The 19147-nt window shown below is 35.4% G+C and overlaps 2 protein-coding genes and 1 long non-coding RNA gene across 9 annotated transcripts in view; all 3 read right to left on the reverse strand.

The window, feature by feature from the left end:
* LOC138333179 (uncharacterized) overlaps positions 1–2019 on the reverse strand; it is a 62396-nt gene extending 60377 nt beyond the window's left edge. For 3 of the 5 annotated variants that reach the window (XM_069281363.1, XM_069281362.1, XM_069281359.1), the window contains exon 1: positions 1570–1653. The gene's annotated coding sequence lies outside the window, so the exon portion shown is untranslated. Of the gene's footprint in view, positions 1–165; positions 864–1569; positions 1654–1858 lie in introns of those variants that run through there. The other 2 variants (XM_069281361.1, XM_069281360.1) reach the window with 2 other exon arrangements.
* A 3212-nt stretch (positions 2020–5231) lies between these two features.
* On the reverse strand, positions 5232–6332 carry LOC138333180 (uncharacterized). 2 transcript variants are annotated; one of them, XR_011209956.1, is made up of 2 exons: positions 6312–6332; positions 5232–5451 (listed from the first exon to the last, which is right to left on the reverse strand). It is a non-coding gene; the product is annotated as an uncharacterized lncRNA (long non-coding RNA). The 2 variants fall into 2 exon arrangements; XR_011209955.1 differs by having other exon boundaries at positions 6308–6330.
* Positions 6333–12812: 6480 nt separating this feature from the next.
* Positions 12813–18783, reverse strand: LOC138333181 (heat shock 70 kDa protein 12A-like). 2 transcript variants are annotated; one of them, XM_069281364.1, is made up of 4 exons: positions 18188–18780; positions 16929–17147; positions 15237–15396; positions 12813–14384 (listed from the first exon to the last, which is right to left on the reverse strand). In XM_069281364.1, exons 1-4 carry the CDS (start codon positions 18650–18652, stop codon positions 13366–13368), a joined length of 1863 nt encoding a protein of 620 aa, XP_069137465.1. In that variant the 5' UTR covers positions 18653–18780; the 3' UTR covers positions 12813–13365. The 2 variants fall into 2 exon arrangements, with proteins under 2 accessions (XP_069137465.1, XP_069137466.1); XM_069281365.1 differs by lacking the exon at positions 16929–17147 and having other exon boundaries at positions 18188–18783.
* Between the last annotated feature and the right edge of the window lie 364 nt (positions 18784–19147).

Below are 19147 nucleotides of genomic sequence, written 5' to 3' on the forward strand. Positions count from 1 at the left end.
ATACTATATAACAGGACAAGGGAACCAACGGCTCGCTTGGAAGAGATACACCTGCCTCTACAAAAGTCGCCGGTATTCCGTAAAACATTTAATACTAATATATTCTTAAATAAATTTTCGATACGGAAAACACAACTTCAGACACAAAATAATATATTAACATACCTTTATTTCATTATGAACGTGGAAAACGCAGTCAGATTTCCTCGCTGTCGTTATGCCTGTCCAGTGAAATCTAGGTCAAAGGCACTCATATTCCCTTGTAACAAATTTTGTATGCATTCATTTCACTTTCTGGTGATATTTTCCCATTGCAAATACAAATAGGCTATCTCCGATAACGCTTTCATTAATCCAATCCAACAACTAAGCGAGGAATCACACTTTTTTTATCCAGCACTCGACTCTTGTTCGAATAATTCGCCATATTGTAATTGATGATGGGTACCTTTTTAGTGTACCCGTCCTTACCCGATACTGCACTGAAATTCTGTACCCAGACTCTGTATAAATTAAGTTTCATGGTTAAGGTTCTTAGAAGTACCTTTATTTGAAATACACGTATCATTAATTGAAGAATCTAACTTAAGTCGAGACTCTAATGTTTTACTTTACCGTTACCACATTAATATTGTAGCTTTTAGTATACAGGCACTGTGTATAGGGTTTCCAGTTCGGGTCCGGGTATGGGGTACACAATATCCACTCAAACGTGTTTAACCTAGATTTCAGTGGACAAGCAAAACGACAGCGAGTAAATCTGACTGCACTTTCCACGTTCATAGTGAAATAAAGGTATGTTAATATATTATATCGTGATTGAAGTTGTGTTTTCCATGTCGAAAATTTATTTAAGAATGTATTGGTATTATAGATGTACATATTTATCCATGTTTTACGGAATACGGGCGACTTTTGTAGAGGCAGGTGTACCTCTTCCCACTGTCCATACTCCCATAATTACCAGCTGAATGCAGTTTTAATATTTACTTTTGTTATCATTTTCAATATTTATATTCTATAAACTTTTTTTTGTGACGTCACATTAATAATGAAGTGAAAATTAGCAGATGGCAGTTGGTTCCCTTGTCCTTTTATATAGTATATAGGCCTAGTACACATGTATACACAACAGACTTTCTCACAACCTACGTTACAAGTCCCTGTGGGCACATTATAATCATTGGAACTTATATGGAAGAAGGCTTTAAATGGATTTTGACATACCAGCGTGTTAAATACATTTGTACCTGCTGTATGAACTCCATACATATTTTTCTCCCTATAGATATATATGTAATATTATGTCAAGTACTATACTTTTTCTGATATTTAGACAGTATTCATGTTATATTTATTGGACAGTATATTCATGTAGCCGACCGTGTTACAGACCTGGACACAGTTATATAACATATGTAACACATGTACATCAGGCTATAAAATATACCCTACAGAAATGCTTCGATAAGCGGAAGCAAAAAGGCGAGATGGAAGGCCTGTCATTAACAATACGACTTAAACACATGTACGATAGACAGATAGAAACATATCGAATACAAAGTTTACCTGTCCACCGCAAATTTTCTCAGAAAACCGTCTATAAATAGTTCTAAGGAGATTTCCACTAATTCACTTTCGGTTTGATCGCTGACGGTAGCTAAAATCTTACGGAATGCATTTTGTATGTTTAATCTGTTCTTATGTATTTTACAGGATTTCTTTAATCTCCGATGTATATTTTGACTTTAAACATTTTTAACTATAAGTATAGTATCAATTAGTAGAATATATATTCATCTATAAATAAGATCGTTCCACTTAAAAAAAAAATTGTAAAATTCGTAACATGACATACTTTCGCTTTCTATATTAGGATGTAGGTATTTCTTTCCTCTGTTTTCAGTACCTCCATGTAATGAGCTCTGGTATCCTAAAAAGATATATACGTAAATGTTTTAAATGTACTGAACTTTCTATAACTGTGGTCCTGTTGTTATAAAAATATGCATGTCCATGTGAAGGGCACACACTGAGCTACAGTTATACGTATGTGTAGTAAGAGAGGTAACTCGTATTGATACTAATTACAGCCCGGTACCGCCCGGTACTGCCCGGTACCGCCCGGCACAGCCCGGCACCGCCCGGCAAAGCCCGGTACCGCCCGGGGAATCCATATTGACCGCCCGGGCTTTCATTTTCATTCAAACACCATTAAAAGTATAGTATACAGATAGATAACTAACGTATTAATAATTTAGACCAAAAATAGCATGAAAACATTGAAAAACGAAAGAAGTACGGGTTCGCGAAATTCGCGATCTCGCAACCTAACCTCAGTGAAGAGCCGTAATCTTGTTATTTGTAGATATAAGACCGCCCGGGCTTTAATTTGCATACCAACACCAATGCAAATATAGTTTACATGTAATTACCTAACACATGCATAATTTGGCCAAAGAGTAGTGTGAAAATATTGAAAAAAGAAAGCGGTATGGCTTCGCTAATTTAGCGATCTCGCAAGCAATCCTGATTGTTGTTATTTGTAGATATAAGACCATTTATTTTCATCCAAACTTCGTTGAAAGTATAGTTTACAGATAGATACATTATATATAGATAATTAGCCTAAATATAGTATGGAAACATTAAAAAACGAAAGAGTAGTGGCTTCGCAAAATTCGTGATCTCGCAATCGAGTCGCAATCTTGTTATTTGCAAATATAAGACCGCCCGGGGAACATATATCTACCGCCCGGGCATTTACTTGCACTCAAATACCATTAAAAGTGTAGTTAACAGCTAAATAGTTAACATATTAACATTTTGCCAACAAATGGTGTGAAAATATTGAAAAATGAGAGAGTTACGGCTTTGCAAAATTCACGATCTCGCAACCGAGTCGTAATCTTGTTATTTGCAAACATAGGACCGCCCGGGGAACATATATCTACCGCCCGGGCATTTACTTGCACTCAAATACCATTAAAAGTGTAGTTAACAGCTAAATAGTTAACATATTAACATTTTGCCAACAAATGGTGTGAAAATATTGAAAAATGAGAGAGTTACGGCTTTGCAAAATTCACGATCTCGCAACCGAGTCGTAATCTTGTTATTTGCAAACATAGGACCGCCCGGGGAACATATTTCTACCGCCCAGTCATTTACTTGCACTCAAATACCAGTACAAATGTAGTTAACATCAAAATACTTAACATATTAACATTTTGCCCAAAAATGATGTGAAAATATTGAAAAATGAGAGAGTTACGGCTTTGCAAAGTTCACGATCTCGCAACCGAGTCGTAATCTTGTTATTTGCAAATATAAGACCGCCCGGGGAACACATATCTACCGCCCGGGCATTTACTTACACTCAAATACCATTTAAAATGTAGTTAACAGCTAAATACTTATCATATTAACATTTTGCCAAAAAGTGGTGTGAAAATATTGAAAAATGAAAGAGTTACGGCTTTGCAAAATTCACGATCTCGCAACCGAGTCGTAATCTTGTTATTTGCAAATATAAGACCGCCCGGGGAACATATTTCTACCGCCCGGACATTTACTTGCACTCAAATACCATTTAAAATGTAGTTAACATTAAAATACTTAACATATTAACATTTTGCTACCGCCCGGTCATGTGTTATTTTCGTGCAACTGATATACATGTACATGTATATGAGCCAGTAAATGTCAATTCTCGGACATGGATTGTTCGACGTATGTAAATGAACAAGACAATTGTTAAGATATTAGTAAAACTATTGAATTGAAACGTCTTTAATATGGATCTAATTATAATTGTTATTTGGTTGTTATTTGGCTACCGTCCAAATACAGTAGCGATAAATTATACAATATATAGGTATATCGCCCATTCGAATCAGGAGTTAGTAAATCGTAGTTTACGGACAGAATTTGTAATTAAATGTAAATGAAACTAAAACTGGTAAAAACTTGTCTGAAATTGATGAAATTAATTGAATTATAATTGTTATTTGGCTACCGCCCGGTCACGTGTTATTTCCGTGCAACTGATATATGTGAGCTACTAAATGTCTTTTAAATTGAAATTACAAATTCTCTCCGTAAACTACGATTTACTAACTCCTGAAATAAAACGGGAAATGTTACCTATATTATATAATTGATCGCTACTGTATTTGGACGGCAGCCAAATAACAATTATAATTAGATTGAAAATTAAGACATTTATAATTCAATAGTTTTTTTAATATCTGAACAATTATTTCGGTTTTAACTTCCTTTACATAGGTAGTACACTCTCTGTCCGAGAATTGACATTTACTAGCTCATATATATCAGTTGCACGGAAATAACACATGACCGGGCGGTAGGCAAATAACAATTATAACTCAATTAATTGCTTCAATTTCGGACGTTTAAAAATCAATAGTTTTACTAATATCTGAACATTGATTTCGGTTTTAACTTCTTTTACATAGGTAGTACACTCTCTGTCCGAGAAATGACATTTACTAGCTCATATATATCAGTTGCACGGAAATAACACATGACCGGGCGGTAGGCAAATAACAATTATAACTCAATTAATTGCTTCAATTTCGGACGTTTAAAAATCAATAGTTTTACTAATATCTGAACATTGATTTCGGTTTTAACTTCTTTTACATAGGTAGTACACTCTCTGTCCGAGAAATGACATTTACTAGCTCATATATATCAGTTGCATGGAAATAACACATGACCGGGCGGTAGCCAAATAACAAATATAATTAGATCGAAAATTAAGACATTTATAAATCAATATTTTTACTAATATCTGAACAATTGTCTCGGTTTTAACTTCCTTTACATAGGTAGTACACTCTCTGTCCGAGAATTGACATTTACAAGATCATATATATCAGTTGCACGGAAATAACATATGACCGGGCGGTAGCCAAATAACAATTATAATTCAATTAATTTCATCAATTTCGGACGTTTAAAAATCAATAGTTTTACTTTTATTTATATGTTGAGTCTACTCTCTTGTAAAGTAGAATTTAGAAATCCTAAGACAATGGTATCTATATTGCTATATGTAAAAAAAATCCTTATATTTTAAAAGTAATTGAAAAGCTATCTCACAAGCCCTGACAAACAAATGGGCCGGCATATGGATGCAAGAATTATAATCACTGGATCTAGAGGACTAATATAAACAAATATTTCTACAAAGTTAAACAATGAAAAAGTATTGCATCATAATTTTATTTAATGATTACAGTTGAAAGGAACATTTAATAAATGAATACTGTTTAAATGTTCTGTTCATGATCTTCTAGGTCCATATTGGAAAAGTTTACTTTCAGTCTTCATATGATGCTAATTGTATGTATATGTATACATACACTTGTATACAGGTCCAAGGGATGAACTTTCTGTATTCATGTCACTATGCATGCATGGTGCCTGAAAAAAAGAACCAACAATTTTTTATATCTGTTGAATATGACAAAAATTGAAATGATCAATTTCAAATATATATAAATGAATAAATGTAGGTTCATTCTACAGTTTTTTTTTTATTTTAGAGAAAACATTTTATAAGTTGTGAATGTGTCACTGATGCATTTGATAGAATCAAATATTGTTTCAAAAAAGATACAAAATTCATTATCTATAGTTCCAACAAAAATTCAGAATAATTATAAATGATACATGGCTGCAGTACATTTCAACTCTGTAAAGTTTGTCATATACACATGAACCAGGTACAGTTGTAATAAATATACAAACACTATTTATTATTATGACCAGAAATAATACTGTATGTGTCCTCCAAATATATCTAAAGAACAAGCTAAAACCTACATGTACATATGTATATGTGTATATCAGAACATATACAATACAATTTTACCAATTAACCTACAATGTAAATCCTATATACAATGTATGTGTATAACACTACCAGAACATGTACAGAACAAAAATTTACAAATTAAAAATCTATAAATATATACATCAGAACTGTATGAATTGACCGGTAGCATAATATTATAGATTAATTGAAACAAATCTTAGCTTGATAATGCACTAGCGGTTACATTCTAACTGTACATGCATTACAACGGTACATTTTATAAATATACAGGGCATTCATTACCCCTAAAGAGGCCCCACGAAAGAACCGCTATTTACCCCAGGGTTACGTTTTACGCGATTGGGGAACAGGTATGAAACATGTGACCATATGTGACCACTCATTTATGAAAAAAATACTGCTAGGGACTATTTACATAATGATCAAAATACGAAGACTCACTCACTATCAGCTGAGCAGGGAGTACCAGCCTAGGTACGTACAGTAGCGGTCCGGAGCCGCGTGCTCGTTTGAACTGTTCTCTTCACTATAACAAGTTGTATTAACACTCTCCATGCGTCGTAATGTTTACCGAGTCAGTTGTTGGGATTGTCGCTGCTCCATTGCCTTTCCTTTCGCATTTTAGGTGAGTCAGTTGGTTGTTTTGGCGGAAACCTTTTGGTTCAAAACTACGGTAGCCATGTTTTGTTTACTACGGAGAGTGGTGGATGTTGCGCATGCGTTAAGGTTGAACTGCACTCATAGCCGGTCGGGAGGACTTTTAGGATTCCCATAGATATTATTATTTTCTTCGCATGTACAGCGATTTTGACGGAAAGTTTTATTTTTCTAATTCATAAGAAATTATACCGGATATATTAATACCATTTTTACCGATTTTACAGTCACTTGCCCGACTATTCGCTTTAAAGATATCAAGGCTTATGACAGTTCCCTGATCAGACGGATCCAACCCGATGTTGTTTTTTTACAAGTCGGATCCAACGATATATCGCCCACGAGATCTGCAGAAGATATCGCATCAGACCTATACGACCTTGCTGTATATATCAGGAACCTCGGAGTCCGCCACGTGATTATTGGGTCCTTGTTTCCCCGCCTCTACCCCAGAAAGATGACACCAAATCAATACCACAGGAAGAAACAGAAAATAAATTTCCTTCTTAGGTCTTGGAGTGGCAACGGCGTTTACCAACTCTGGCACCATACCTTTATGAAGAAATCGTTGTATGCCACAGATGGGGTCCACCTGAATAGACTGGGAACCAGACGGTTTTGTCACAGTGTGCAGAGAGCCATTAATCGATATCTTTAAAACCCACTCAAACGGCCCTTTTCAGGGCCACCAAATTATCACAAAAAACGTCCATCACGCTCGAAATACGCTTCCCATCTCCCCATATCATATCATCTTCAAGTCTTACAAATATAATACATGTACCCAATAAAGTGTTCACTATATCAAAACAACAAACCCTATCATCCATAATCAATTATATATCTCGAAAATAACATTTTAATGAGTTGCGAGATCGTGAATTTTGCAAAGCCGTAACTCTTTCATTTTTCAATATTTTCACACTAGTTTTTGTCAAAATGTTCATATAATAAGTATTTAGCGGTTAACTACACTTTTAATGGTATTTGAGTGCAAGTAAATGCCCGGGCGGTAGATATATGATCCCCGGGCGGTCTTGTATTTGCAAATAACAAGATTACGAATGGGTTGCGCGATCGTGAATTTTGTAAAGCCGTAACTCTTTCATTTTTCAATATTTTCACACTATTTTTTGGCAAAATGGTAATATGTTAAGTATTTTGATGTTAACTATATTTTAAATGGTATTTGAGTGCAAGTAAATGCCCGGGCGGTATATATATGTTCCCCGGGCGGTCTTATATTTGCAAATAACAGGATTACAACTCGGTTGCGAGATCGTGAATTTTGCAAAGCCGTAACTCTTTCATTTTTATTTTTTTTTACACTAGTTTTTGTCAAAATGTTTATATGTTAAGTATTTTGATGTTAACTACACTTTTAATGGTATTTGAGTGCACGTAAATGCCCGGGCGGTAGATATATGATCCCCGGGCGGTCTTGTATTGCAAATAACAAGATTACGAATGGGTTGCGAGATCGTGAATTTTGCAAAGCCGTAACTCTTTCATTTTTCAATATTTTCACACTATTTTTTGTCAAAATGTTTATATGTTAAGTATTTTGATGTTAACTACACTTTTAATGGTATTTGAGTGCACGTAAATGCCCGGGCGGTAGATATATGATCCCCGGGCGGTCTTGTATTTGCAAATAACAAGATTACGAATGGGTTGCGAGATCGTGAATTTTGCAAAGCCGTAACTCTTTCATTTTTCAATATTTTCACACTATTTTTTGTCAAAATGTTTATATAATAAGTATTTAGCGGTTAACTACACTTTTAATGGTATTTGAGTGCAAGTAAATGCCCGGGCGGTAGATATATGTTCCCCGGGCGGTCTTATATTTGCAAATAACAAGATTACAACTCGGTTGCGAGATCGTGAATTTTGCAAAGCCGTAAGTCTCTCATTTTTCAATATTTTCACACTATTTTTTGGCAAAATGGTAATATGTTAAGTATTTTGATGTTAACTACACTTTTAATGGTATTTGAGTGCAAGTAAATGCCCGGGCGGTATATATATGTTCCCCGGGCGGTCTTATATTTGCAAATAACAAGATTACAACTCGGTTGCGAGATCGTGAATTTTGCAAAGCCGTAAGTCTCTCATTTTTCAATATTTTCACACTATTTTTTGTCAAAATGTTAATATGTTAAGTATTTTGATGTTAACTACACTTTTAATGGTATTTGAGTGCAAGTAAATGCCCGGGCGGTCTTACGTTTGCAAATAACAAGATTACGAATGGGTTGCGAGATCGTGAATTTTGTAAAGCCGTAACTCTTTCATTTTTCAATATTTTCAAACTATTTTTTGTCAAAATGTTTATATGTTAAGTATTTAGCGGTTAACTACATTTTTAATGGTATTTGAGTGTAAGTAAATGCCCGGGCGGTAGATATGTGTTCCCCGGGCGGTCTTACATTTGCAAATAACAAGATTACGAACGTGTGTTGCGAGATCGTGAATTTTGTAAAGCCGTAACTCTTTCATTTTTTCAATATTTTCACACTATTTTTTGGCAAAATGTTTATATGTTAAGTATTTAGCGGTTAACTACACTTTTAATGGTATTTGAGTGCAAGTAAATGCCCGGGCGGTAGATATATGATCCCCGGGCGGTCTTGTATTGCAAATAACAAGATTACGAATGGGTTGCGAGATCGTGAATTTTGCAAAGCCGTAACTCTTTCATTTTTCAATATTTTCACACTATTTTTTGTCAAAATGTTTATATGTTAAGTATTTAGCGGTTAACTACACTTTTAATGGTATTTGAGTGTAAGTAAATGCCCGGGCGGTAGATATGTGTTCCCCGGGCGGTCTTATATTTGCAAATAACAAGATTACGAACGTGTTGCGAGATCGTGAATTTTGTAAAGCCGTAACTCTTTCATTTTTCAATATTTTCACACTATTTTTTGTCAAAATGTTTATATGTTAAGTATTTACCTGTTAACTACACTTTTATTGGTATTTGAATGCAAGTAAATGCCCGGGCGGTAAATATATGTTCCCCGGGCGGTCTTACATTTGCAAATAACAAGATTACGAATGGGTTGCGAGATCGTGAATTTTGTAAAGCCGTAACTCTTTCATTTTTCAATATTTTCACACTATTTTTTGTCAAAATGTTTATATGTTAAGTATTTAGCGGTTAACTACATTTTTAATGGTATTTGAGTGCAAGTAAATGCCCGGGCGGTAAATATATGTTCCCCGGGCGGTCTTACATTTGCAAATAACAAGATTACGAATGGGTTGCGAGATCGTGAATTTTGTAAAGCCGTAACTCTTTCATTTTTTCAATATTTTTACACTATTTTTTGTCAAAATGTTTATATGTTAAGTATTTAGCGGTTAACTACATTTTTAATGGTATTTGAGTGCAAGTAAATGCCCGGGCGGTAAATATATGTTCCCCGGGCGGTCTTATATCTGCAAATAACAAGATTACGAATGGGTTGCGAGATCGTGAATTTTGTAAAGCCGTGACTCTTTCGTTAATGAATATTTTCATGCTATTTTTTAGATTAAGTATTTATTCGTTATGTATCTATCTGTAGACTATACTTTCATCGGCGTTTGAATGAAAATAAAAGCACACCGGATTTATACCTACAAATAACAAGATTACGCGCGCGGTTCGGTAGCGAGATCGCTAATTTAACGAAGCCGCACCGATTTCTTTTTTTTTTTCTATAATTTCACACCTTTTTTTCGACAAAATTATCTATATGCTATGTATCTATATGTAAACTATACTTTTAATGGTATTTGAGTGCAAGTAAATGCCCGGGCGGTAGATATATGTTCCCCGGGCGGTCTTATATTTGCAAATAACAAGATTGCGACTCGATTGCGAGATCACGAATTTTGCGAAGCCACTACTCTTTCGTTTTTTAATGTTTCCATACTATATTTAGGCTAATTATCTATATATAATGTATCTATCTGAACTATACTTTCAACGAAGTTTGGATGAAAATAAATGGTCTTATATCTACAAATAACAACAATCAGGATTGCTTGCGTGATCGCTAAATTAGCGAAGCCATACCGCTTTCTTTTTTCAATATTTTCACACTACTCTTTGGCCAAATTATGCATGTGTTAGGTAATTACATGTAAACTATATTTGCATTGGTGTTGGTATGCAAATTAAAGCCCGGGCGGTCTTATATCTACAAATAACAAGATTACGGCTCTTCACTGAGGTTAGGTTGCGAGATCGCGAATTTCGCGAACCCGTACTTCTTTCGTTTTTCAATGTTTTCATGCTATTTTTGGTCTAAATTATTAATACGTTAGTTATCTATCTGTATACTATACTTTTAATGGTGTTTGAATGAAAATGAAAGCCCGGGCGGTCAATATGGATTCCCCGGGCGGTACCGGGCTTTGCCGGGCGGTGCCGGGCTGTGCCGGGCGGTACCGGGCAGTACCGGGCGGTACCGGGCTGTAATTAGTATGTTCCGATCTTGCCCATGGTGGCAATGTACAGTATATTTGAAAAATTCAGCAAAATTAAGTGCAGGCTTTAATCATGTACACGCAGCTTTTTAACCTTAAATGACATCTATATCAAAGTATATATATTTTTAATCTACACAACATTTGCAATTGTTATGCAGAGTTCATTTTTGGACAAGTCTGCTTTTTTGTGGTGTTGTGAGCCTGTAAAAACCATGGTAACCAAATTTGTTTTTTTTGAAAAAATGCAAAAAATTGGGATTTTCAACCCAAAATTACACCCCCTCTAGGAGATTTTTTTTTCTTGAACACAGTTTAAAACCAAGCATCACTGCCGTGATAGCGGAACTGAGCCTATTTCGACATAGGTATATCATTAAACTTTTGAGCAATCTTACCTTACCCCGGCTATCAATTTCTGCTGCTACAGTATTGAGTTTTTCCATCTTAGAAGCACATTCGGGTATCCTCTAAACCATTAATCTCGAACCCATTTTGTGGAATTTCTTTATGCAAATGTGAAGCTTGCATATAATTCTCTAGATTGAATTCACCAATTTTAGGACATATACATCTTTTAATTTTGTATGCATATAATAAAACAGGGGCTTTCTGCTTAATAAAAATCTCATGGCCATTCGGTCTTACTGTACACTGCTACCCATAGCATTGGTTTATTAGAGTTACCTTCGTTGTCAGTTTAGTTATTTGTACCTTTTACCTTTGTAAAATAATTTTTCTTCGTGTTCTCAGGTTATTGAGTGTTGCCGATTTTTCCAGCATGTCAAGATGCTAAGATTTCTGATGTTGAATTTTCCATTTAAAAATCTGATTAATTGGCCCATGTATAAATATATCTGATTTTTGAAAAGGATCAATTAGACATCAGAAATCATAGGATAACATCAGAAACATATATACATAGAGATTGGCAACTCCTCTAATTTTACGATCGGCAGATGTACCTCTGTATGTGCTTAGGGGTTTTTAGATAAACTCTGAAATAGTTGAATATAAAAGAATAACTTAGATATTGTTATTGTTTACGGGTACTCCATCGCCGACGAATGGTATTGTTATTGTTTACGGGTATTCCATCGCCGACGAATGGTATTTTTTTCTATCAAGACCAGGATCAGATGAATAAATATTTTTCTTCAGTCACAAAAGTTACTTACTTTACACCATTAACACATTTGAAAAGATTGAGCTTCTAATTTTACTTCGAGATAAAAATAAAATAAATATTTTAATATCGTTGGTTGAAAAATTCGTTCCAAGTCACTGTGTAACAGCAAGGACAAATGAAATAGAAATGAAATCAGCCAATCACAAAAGCAATGACTGACTGTTCTTCATTAACGCCACAACGTGTATTGTTAAATGTAGTAAGTTTGCATGTCTACGGGGACACAGTTTATCTAGTTTATTCAGTTCAAGTAAATAAATGATTTTAACCAAGTTTCAGAAAGGGTATATTTATCAAAAGTTGGAAATGAAAGTGATGTCTTATAATTGCATACATCTCAGACCGTAAGATACCATATACATGTGAAACTATAGATAAAGATCTAAATGTATATACTGCCTGTGCTGCCCCGTTTCATGAACAATCCTTAACTTTAAGAAATTCCTTAAAATAAAGAATCCGAAAAAACAACAACATTACAGCTAGAAGTTAAGGAAAAACCTTAACTTCTGTAATGCTTTCCTATGGACAATTTAAGTTAAGGAAATTTAGGAATATTCGTAAAACTGGCTCCAGTTCAAGTGAAACAGATCGATAAGACAACTATTATCAAAATGAACATATCATTTAATGAAGAAAAAAACAACTACAATACCGTTCTAAATAGCATCGTAAATATCTTCACTGGCACATTGCATAGTTTTATGTTAAAAATAAGTTAATAGATGGTGAGGTAGAGTTATCTTTATAGTGATATTAAATGAACATCTTACCGAGCAAAGGAAGGTAAACTTGCCCTAAGTCTACAGGTTGTAACAGAATTAATATCAATATGGCGTGTGAAATATATGGCGTCCTAAGAAACCAAAAAGATGATGGGACTCTGTAAAGTTATGGTAAGTATTACTTCATGAAAATTGGTTTTACAAGAAAAATCTCAAATTACTTCTTTTAAACAATTACCGAGAGTTATAGTCCTATGTGTTATGTCTCATTTCATCTGCAACACCCCTCAAGGTGTTGCCTCACTAGTATATGATGTTCTGACGGAGAATGACACCTCTTTTGGTTTCCTGGGTTACTGACCGTCAACAACCATGCTGATTGCACGTAACCGTCTATAAATTTTGATGTCTCTGAAACTATTTATACTACTACAACAGTAATGGTATCAGGCGAGAAAATCAAATGAGGAATTGAACTCTGCTCCATTAACGTCATTTATGACCTTGACCTTGAACTCCGTCCTTCCGAAGTAAGTTTCCACTCGGTAATTAACGAGAGGTGGCCAGCCATTCTCTGGAGGATTTACAACAATCTGTCCAAGACGGATACAGGAATCTTCAGTAGTGTATGTAGGAGAGACAGAAGTTGATGCAAATATAGGGAATCCAATCTGTTTAAAACGACGCGCCTCGCTTTGGTGGGAAGAGGAATACTTGTTTTCGCGCGTTGCTGAGAGGGTGACCCGTTCTCCGCGCGTGACGATGGGACTAAACATGTTAAGACATTTTTCTTTGCCGTCTACCACTTTCCGATATTCCTCAAGATGCACTCCTTCCATGAAATCCTTTCGACAGCTGATCCCGTACGTGTGTCTACAGATCCGTGCCGATACGGCTCGGGGTTCGAACCCGAATAGAACCGCACCATGTAGAACTGCCATCTCTGCCTGCAGCGGGATTACAATTCGCTCGTCTGAAAACGCCGATTTCATGAGACTTGTCACATAATCGGACTGAGAGAATCCGCCCACTAAAACAATCGTATTCACACCATCAACGTCATTAAGGACAGTTCTCACGTGACCGATGATGTCGTCTATTGATGGATGGAAAAAGGTTTTGAAATCTTCGTTTTCAACTCTGATTTTATCGTAAGACGTAAGATCGTCCACCCTTATGTTACTTTCTGCTATTAATCTAGGTGGTATCTTGATTCCGATTTTGTTTTCAGAGTTGTGCTTCAGTTGTCTTTTCTTGATTTCAAATTCCATAAACAGTGCCAGCCAATCGTTTGTTTTGGTACGTTTGAATTGCTCTATGAACTCCCTGCCAAATCTGTCAGCGACAAAGTTGTAGAAGGTTTCGTCGACAGAGATGCCACCCCAGGGTCCGCCGGACGCTTGTCGAATCTCTACTAGTCGGCCGTCCTCTGCTACTTCGTGTACCGTCGTGTCTACTGTACCGCCTGCATATAATATAGAAGAAAACAATATCACACACTATGCATAGCTTTTGAGTAATGCATATCCATTATTAACCAGTGATTACTATCACTATTTTAATATCCATCCCTGGAATATGTCATAATAAACCTGAGGTGGGAGTTTGGTTCTTTGATAAATATCAAAAGAATCGAATAACGGTACATTGCATATGGCTTTGAAGTTGAGCGTTGCTCTCTGTAAATCTGTAAAGTCTGAAGGCCTGTGATTGGTCAGTTGTTTTCTCTTAAACTACCTTTAGTTTTGCTATGGCATATTCTACATGTAGGAGTGGATATAACGACAGAGATAGTAACACATTGAGTACCTAGTATGAGCTTATACTTAAAATGTGAGTCATTGCTCATTGAAATGGTTCACGACTGTAGAGCAATGCTTTCAGCTTAACAACTGTTACCAATCAAAGCAAGCTACATGTACAAGTCAGTCACGGAAAACCCAAAAGTCATATATATGCGTACATGTAACTGAATTATGAGGTCGTTTTTATGGTAATCTTTAAACTTTGCAGACATATACAATTCAACAAATAAAACAAAAGGAATCTGTGCATAAAATGGTAATAAGTTCATTATTGTTTTGAAGTCCCTTTGATCAAAATACCTATAGCAACCATTTAAGCCACTTTACCTATTTTAGTTATTCTAACCTTTTAGGTCAAAATTTATACCTTTCCAATTTTATATCGTTACTTATAGCAACCATGGAATTATATAACAACATCTCAGCAATTTTCCCTACGATCTTCACAAATTATTATTTCCGAAGATTGTCGGAAATTCTCCGAGATATTTCGATTGTCATGCAGTCCTTACCTCCCATGTCGACAATCATGTAACGACCCCCGGGCTGGAAGGCCCCGATCACGATTTGGTCTTTACTGTCCCGGAGAGTCCCGTGGGGCAGGGACTTACAGAAGAGGGAAGCAGCCTCGGGCTCCAGGGCAAGGGTAAGGCAATCGGATTGGATACCAGCCTGAGCAATAAAAGGTCAAAAGTTCACAGCTGTGAAATGAATCGTGGCCTTGTATATCTTCTAGCTAGTCACTAGGCCGGAGTTTTATCAACGAAATTCATACTGTCAAAATCTTTTTCATAACTTTCGAAAGTGCTTATGGAAAATTTTAAGTGGAGGAATCCCTTAGGATGTACTCCTCTGAGAAGTCAAAATATTCTTGTATTAAACTTTTTTTCGCATATAGAGTTTTGGAAACAGGAATTCATGACATAAAAGAAAATGGAAGAAAAAACATATGTCTGTGTGCTCGTATTTGAGCTATTGTCACTCCAAAATACCTAGTTGACAAAATATTGGATTTTATGGAAATTTTTTGTCGTTTTGACCATATACACAAGAGATTAAAGCCATGATTTCCTAATGAGGTGTTTGATATGTATGGATGTTTGTAGAATTTATTTTCCAGTAGTGTTCTTTAAAAATATACCAGTTTTGATTAATAAGACTAATATTTTTTCTCAGAATAACAACATATGCTACCCCTACCCCTTAATTTTGAGCTACAAAATGCACCATTTTCAGCCATTTTTGCCAAATTTAACCCTTTATAGAGAAAGTTCCGGTATTAAACTTTTGTTAATATTTTGTATATCAACAGGGAAAGGGTTGTTCTTTCTAAATAAGGCAGAAAAATGGGGGGTCCGTGTACTTACTTTTTTGCCCAATTTTAATATTTGTTATTTTTCGGTGTTTTAGAGTGAAAAATAAAAGTGCTTAAATTACCATTAAATGTAAAAATAAAATGACAAAAGTGTATCAATTCACCCGTTAATGCTGAATATTTTAATTACCACGAACCCAGTAAACATTTACAGCAAAAATTAGCCCAATACAGCTAAAAATATTGGCGCAATGATGATTTAAGTAAACACCATTTCAGTAAAAAATGGTAAAACTGTGGCTCTACTCAAGGCGAAAAAAGACTCAATTTCAAAATGGCCGCCAAATGGGCTATTTTTTAAAATCCCCGTATAAAAAAAATCCACTAAAAAAGGAAATGTAATTTTTTGACAAAATTTGCATCTGGCAACTTGCTACTTGATCTATGTCGAAACGAGACTTCAACGGGACTGAAACCTCAGAAGAATACGTCCTTAAAGAACTTTAAAAAAAAATCATGAGACAAAGAAGGATTAAAGTTTTGTCTTCGGTAATTTGATAATTTAGTATCGACAATTTATTACCTGAAGCCCTTTAACGATACAATTCTTCATTTTTTCATTTTTGTATGGGATTAAATAGAAAAAGCTATCGCCTACTTAAAACAGTCTGCTAATTACGACAAGGAAGTCTAATTTGGTCTGTAACAGGGGACCCGAATTATATTAGTTCATCCATTAAGGGAATTTTGACAGATTTTTAACCAAGATTGCAATTGCAAAATGTCTGTAAAATCTCTATAGATAGAAGAATAGACCGATATATAATATATAAATATGAAAAGTTAACTAAATGTATTTTCCGTAGTCATGTTATTTACGTAGCAATACCTCTAAAGCAGACTCCCGCATGAACTGCTTGGCGGACTCGCTCCAAATGGCGGGAATGGTCAGCACCCAATGAATGGCTTTATCGTCATCCATAGGGTTCTGCTTGTTCAGGGTATCAATCAGTTTATCTTTCAGGTACCTGATACTTGCTGCAAACACTTTCTTGGCGGGAAAGTTACTACCTTCTTCATCATTAATTGTAAAATTTCTTTCCATTTTCTAAAAACAGAATAGCATGAAAGTCTCTATTAAAATTGTTGACTGTCTGTGCAATAACGATCAACCAATCAGTCAATCGATCGATCGATCAATCAATCAATCAATCAATTAATCAATCAATCAATCAATCATTCAATCAATCAATCAATCGATCAATCAATCAATCAATCAATCAATCAATCAATCAATCAATCAATCAATCAATCAATCAATCAATCAATCAATCAATCAATCCAACAACAACCAATCAATCAATCAATCAATCAACCAACCAATCAATTAATCAATCAATCAGCCAATCAATCAATCATTTAACTAATCAATCAACCAATCAATCAATTAATCAATCAATCAGCCAATCAATCAAATATTTAATCAATCAATCAACCAATCAATCAATCAATCAATCAATCAACCATCAATCAATCAATCAATCAACTAACCAATCAATCAACCAATTAATCAATCAACCAATTAATCAACCAATCAATCAATCAACCAATCAATCAACCAATCAATGAATTAATCAATCAATCAACTAACCAATCAATCAGTCAATCAACCAACTAACCAATCAATCAATCAATCAATCAATCAATCAACCAATTAATCAATCAATCAATCAATCAATCAACCAATCAATTAATTAATCAATCAATCAACAAACCAATCAATCGACCAACAGGAAAAAAACAATCAATTTCCATTCATTTCAACAAATTTTATATTTAATAAAAAAGGATTTCATATAAACGGTCATAGCCTATAGGTGAATTCTTTCCTAAGGTGGATAAAGTGATAATATTTACTCATATTTAGCCAACCAGTAAATCAATAAATCAATCAGCCAGCTAATTAACCAACCATTCAACTAACCATCCTCGATAATCCAGGGGTTACTTTCACTACCACCCCTGGATGATGGCATCTTTTCATATTGCAGGATATGCACAAGTGTTACTATTTTTAGTGACATACAAACAATACAAAAGTTGTTTACAAACTAGCGATAAGAAAGTTTATAACGAAATAATATTTACCATTTTGTCGTGAAGTTTCATTTTGAATCGTTTGAAGCAGTGCCAATCTCGCTGTTGTTTCTCTTGTATCAGATCCGCGTATTTCTCCTCGGCCTCGTACCCAAAGGAATGGAACGTCATATCGGGCTCAAAAAGGGCAGTGGTCGGAGCTTTAGCTGACATAAGGGACCCCATATTAGGGGCCCACCTATTACTGAAGATCTCCCTGGCCCCTGCTGACTTCTCATACTCGCTCCTGAACGTGTACGCATATCCGGAGTACGTAGTTCCGAAGTCGATAGCTGCTACTATAGGTTTGTCTGTCCCCGTGGGGTCGGGGGTTGTATCCCCTTCCTCCGGAAAAACATTTTCGGATATTCCTAAACGTTCCCTCGTTCCAGATTCATTTTCTTCTTGGAGGTGTGTCTGTTCACCTACCTCGTGGGCTTCTGATATGTGACGAGGGGTGTCGATATCTGTCGACATGTGTGCTCAATATCTCTCCCACTACCAGGAAGCTACTGGTTATCCGACATATTGTAATGGCGGGAAACATGCATCGACTTATATCATACCACTGTCCCAAACATATTTAAATGTCCAGTACGTTTTATTCTTACAACTATGGGTTTTAAATATGTCATACTATCATTATGCTTGAAGTATAATATTATATAAAGATATAGATCTATAGACTGTATGGTATACAATACTGTACACGAAGTATATATAAGAATTATAGTTTCAGTATGGCGGTATACCGTCCACCGCTGATTTTCACGCGTCAACATTTTCGCGGCAACTCAAAACAGAAGAAGATTCAATTTCGCAACAAGTGTACAGCTTGCACGTCTCCGTGTTTCAACGATCTCTCGTCCATAGCAATATCTTGTTAAATTGCGAAAATATCATCACTGTGAAAATCAGCCACCGTACAAAATGGTTGCGCAACTCAAATAGCCGGTGATATTTTCGCAATTT

The sequence above is a fragment of the Argopecten irradians genome, chromosome 10 (assembly GCF_041381155.1).
Source record: "Argopecten irradians isolate NY chromosome 10, Ai_NY, whole genome shotgun sequence".
NCBI classification, from domain to species: domain Eukaryota; kingdom Metazoa; phylum Mollusca; class Bivalvia; order Pectinida; family Pectinidae; genus Argopecten; species Argopecten irradians.

Coding starts and splice junctions, on each gene's coding strand:
- LOC138333181 (XM_069281364.1), bottom strand. CDS start 18,652: ATGTCGACAGATATCGACACCCCTCGTCACATATCAGAAGCCCACGAG. Junction 15,397..16,928: donor TGCGGGAGTCTGCTTTAGAG/GTATTGCTACGT, acceptor TTTATTGCTCAG/GCTGGTATCCAATCCGATTG. Junction 14,385..15,236: donor CATGATTGTCGACATGGGAG/GTAAGGACTGCA, acceptor TATTATATGCAG/GCGGTACAGTAGACACGACG.